Source organism: Sceloporus undulatus, chromosome 10 (assembly GCF_019175285.1).
Source record: "Sceloporus undulatus isolate JIND9_A2432 ecotype Alabama chromosome 10, SceUnd_v1.1, whole genome shotgun sequence".
Classification (NCBI taxonomy): Eukaryota; Metazoa; Chordata; class Lepidosauria; order Squamata; family Phrynosomatidae; genus Sceloporus; species Sceloporus undulatus.
In genome coordinates, this window is record NC_056531.1 from 1,103,451 (window position 1) to 1,107,926 (window position 4,476).

General features: G+C 45.6%; 1 protein-coding gene across 1 annotated transcript in view; it reads right to left on the bottom strand.

The window, feature by feature from the left end:
* CIT (citron rho-interacting serine/threonine kinase) overlaps nucleotides 1–4,476 on the bottom strand; it is a 73,678-nt gene that overhangs the window by 37,845 nt on the left and 31,357 nt on the right. Inside the window, exons 17-18 of the mRNA XM_042441852.1 lie at nucleotides 2,485–2,625; nucleotides 2,149–2,274 (exon numbers count right to left, since the gene is read on the bottom strand). Of these exons, the coding sequence (XP_042297786.1) occupies nucleotides 2,149–2,274; nucleotides 2,485–2,625 (267 nt within the window). The remainder of the gene's footprint in view (nucleotides 1–2,148; nucleotides 2,275–2,484; nucleotides 2,626–4,476) is intronic.

The window sequence follows — 4,476 nt, forward strand, 5'->3', positions numbered from 1 at the left end:
GGTTCTTGTGCTCCTTTGAACAAGCTGCTGTTTCAGTCTGAATCATTGTATCGCTCTCTAGATTTTGGTATGAAATCCTGTGTCTTGAGTAAAATGTCTTTTAAAGATTATTTCAAACGGTGGGGTCCAAGGTCTCAACCTGGAACCTTCTACAGACAGCTAGTTTTGAAGACAAGAAACGGATACTGTGCCACACTGCTGCCCAGGTGCCCTACCTACGCTAACAGCAGTGGTCTTGAAGAGGGCATTGAGGACTTCCATACTTACAGAGTAACTTCAGCCTACATGTCTACTTGCACAGCCAGGGAGACCCACTGCTTCTTCCAGAAATGGGGCAGCATAGTAAGGGACTTCAGCATGCTTGACTGTTCTCAGCAAATGCTAGGGCCCATTTCCTGCACAAGCCGGCAGGGGCACTGTCAGCTCCAAGCAAATGGAGTAAGGATAATTCTCTGTCCTTATGTGGGAGCACTGGGGCTGATCTGTCTGACTCAGCCAGGGAGTCATTAAGCAAGATAGGGTTTTCATTTGTCTACTGTGCCCTTTGTAATAGCGTTAATGCCCATCCTCTGAGGGCCACTTCAGATGTTACAGACTCTCCATGTGGAAGGCATTTCTTTGTGGTGGTGGTGGGGGAGCCATAGAAACCAAGCCTATTATCTTGTCTTTTTGGCAGTATGTATCAGCTCTTCATGTTCTCTGTATTAGGTAAGAGGCTTCATAATTCTGTCCAGTAGAAGTAAACAAAATCCAGGAAACTGATTTCCCCAGAGAGTCTTCTCTCCTCAATTGCCCCGTTCCCTTTTTCTTTTTCCATTTTGCTCATAAAACTAAGGTAAGAGAGGTGGCTTTCGTTTTTTATCTGCCTGAACTGAATTCCGCTCCAACCTGGATCATCGTAAAACTAGACGGCAGGAAGGCGCCTGCAACTGGAATCTAGTTGGAACCAAATGCTGGATCAAAGTAAGTTTTTATTCTGTCCCAGCAAGGCTCGTGCTCTTAAAGGGATTCAAAACAACTCAGATTTACATAAACTGATCATGCAATAGAAAAAAGATTCAAATTCCTATGCGCCCAACTCCCTGAGTAACAACAGAATAATTTGAAATGATGACAATCCCAACAAGCTTGAGATTCTGTTTTGAAGAGAAGGTGCATGGCAGAGGCTGAATCTCAAACATGTTTCTCGAGAGAAGTTACAGTGACTCATTTTGTTCTTCTCCAGAACAGAAAATGTAGCAAACATCGGAAAGAAGATGAGATTGCCAAGACTTTCCAAGCTGAGCTCTACAGATTTTATTGTCAAACAACCCGAAACACATGATTGGCACGGAGTTCATGAAACATGCTTTAATTTGCAAAGCTTCTGTTGGAGCAATTGGAATTTTAATTGCTACGATGGCAAGCAGTTGCGCAAAAGCATCGCAGAAAGGGTTTCACCATAGTACCCAGGAGTGGGACCAGGTGGACAGATATTCAGAAGAGGGTTTCAAATCATTATCAATGGGTTCTGACTCATTCCCTCTTTGTTGTCATATACTACAGCTACCATAAAATGTTTGTATGAACAAGTCACTTGGTTGCAGTGCAATATAGCTACTATAATCTAAAAATGGTTACAAGATGCTCAAGGACTGACAGATAGCTTGCTGGATGATTTGCAGCAGGCCAGGAGAGTTTCCAACTTCCAGCCTTTCAAAAATAACAACTAGATCCATCTTTTCGCTTTCAAATTAGTCTGTCAGATTTGTCCTTGTAAACGTCTAACACACCAATTTATGGCTTTATGGAGTGCATCAGGCAATTGGTTTTTCCTCCTTCCCTATCACCACCAGCTTCACAACCATTTTACATCTGTCTCAAGTTGAAGAAATTCAAGGAAGATTCTTCTTTCAAAGTTTAAAGTAGATCCTACAACTCTGAAATCTGCCCATTCATGCTGTAACGTAGCCTTCCTGAAAATGACAGAGGCTTGTGCCTCAGTGAGTTGGTACAACCAGCCACAGAACTGCAAGTAAGGGCAGCAGATATTCATCCTGTGAAAGAACATCAGACTTTACGTTTAAATGCTTTCCACCACATCTTTGGGAATCATTGCCTGCTCTTGAAAACTGATCCCCAAGTCTATCGTTTTTTAATACAACCCACCAGAATTTTATCTGCCATCTGCTGAATCTGTTGAGATTTGGTTTGGATATCTTCTTTCAGCCGGTTCTCTCTGCGTTCCACAGTCTCCAGACGCTTCACTTGATTCTCCAGAGAATGGCGCCTTTCCTGTCCAACATTCAGGAAAACAAAACTGAAGGCACAGAACTCTGGTGTACATAGAACAAACAGTAATCCTTATTAGCAGAACCATTTCAGCCCCTCTTCCTCCCCAAATTGCACACCTCACTTGAATTCTAAGCAAAACAAAGTCAACACAAGCCAAGTTAGTTATGTCTGAAGGTCTTTTTATTACGCAGTAATTGAGATTTTGCTAACCTCCGCCTCAAGTAATTTCTTTTTCATGCCTTCAGTTGAGTCTTCACGATTTTGCAGTTTCTCCAGCTCCTTTTCTGCTCTCTCTTTTGCTTGGCGTATGTTTTGAAGGAGTTCGGTGGCCTCTGAGCTGGCCTTCATAGCCTAAAATAACAGAGTAATGAGTATCAAAGATCACCATCTTATATATGTGTAACAGTTTCAGCATTCCAGCAATAGTTCAATAGAATACTTGTACTTTTAATATATGACTAACAGAACTCGATGTGAAATGGGAATGATGGTGGAATCAAAACCCAATACAGTACATCACTCTCATCAGAACCCAAGTTTGGAAAGTTACTTTTTTGAACCACACCTCCCAGGATCCCCTAGACAGCATAGCCATTGGGAGTTGTAGTACAAATGTTCCTAAGCTCTGCTCTGAACTTTGGGCTAAAGCCCCACAGGTTTATAAAGCATGTTGTGTGCCTTCATGCTGTTTGTGACTTATGGCAACTGTAAGGCGAACCTATCATGGGGTTTTCTTGGCACGATTTGTTCAGAGGTTTGCCATGGCCTTCCTCTGAGGCTGAGAGCATGTGACTTGCCCAAGGTCACCCAGTGGGTTTCAGGGCCCAGCTGGGAATCGCACCCTGGTCTCCAGAGTTGTATTCCAACACTGAAACCATTGGCTCATAACAACTCACAGAATCATTCTAAACCAGGGGTAGGCAACCTTTTGGAGCCGGGGGCCGGGTTGGTGTCCCTCAGACAAGTCGGGGGGCCGAAGCCGGGGGGTGGAGCTTCCACCCTCTGGGGCGGAGCCTCCACCGAAGCCCTGCAAGGAGGAAGAGGCGTGTGCCCGCCCTCTCCTCCTCGGTCCCTTTCTGGGCAAACACCCCCAACCTGCATTCCAAAACACACATAACAGCACAGTTGTGCATTTCACATGGCTTTACTTAACATGGCCTCTTGCATATTTCAGAGGCTTATTCCATAATCAAACCCCTTGGGTTTAACATGGCTATGCATATTGAACATGTCAAGGTGGTTTCACCGTTCTTGGACCTAGTGTACTTCTCAAAAGTGTGTACTTGGTCAAGGGACTTTGTTTTTTCTTCACTGCGCATGAGTTTTTAAATCACAGCAACTTACATTGGCCTTGCCTCAGAGGCTTTCTCATATCAATATCACCATTAAAGAACCAAAAACACACAGAAAAGGCACTTTGGAAAGTCACACTCTCTTGGCTTCAGAAACAGTGCGTGCATGCCTCTCAAGCTGACTCATATCATCATCAACATCATCATCATCACCACACTATCACTGTCAAAGCAAGGGAGACTTGTTAGCATTAAAAGCACACAAAAGACACTTTGCAAGGTCACACTCTCTCAGCTTCTGAAACAGTAGTTGCATGCTTCTCAAGCTGACTCATCATCATCACCACCACACTATCATTGTCAAAGCAAGGGAGACTTGTTAGCATTAAAAGCACACAAAACACACTTTGGAAGGTGACACTCTCTTGGCTTCAGAAACAGTGCCTCCATGCCTCTCAAGCTGTCTTATATCATCATCATCATCAATATCATCATCATCATCACATTATCATTGTCAAAGCAGGGAGACTTGTTAGCAATTAAAAAAGAATGCAAAATAAAACAACAAAAAAAACCCATGTGGCCTCTGGTCACTCACCACCTTCTCCTCTTCCTCCTCCTGCTGCCCCCATCTCCTCTTCCTCCTCTTGCTGCCTCCTCCTGCTCTTCTTCCCCCCTCTTCCTCCTCCTCCTCCTCCTCTTCTTTCTTCTCCTCCCCCTCCTCCATGCGCCGCAGGACGGAGGAGACAGAGGAAGAGGTGGGCAGCGCGGAGCCCCGCGGGGAGGGCCGTGCGGGGCCGCGCAGAGCCCCGCAGGGAGGCGGGGAAGGCCCCGCGGGGCCGCGCAGAGCCCCACGGGGAGGTGGGGGAGGCCCCGCGGGGCCGCGCAGAGCCCCGCAGGGAGGCGGGGA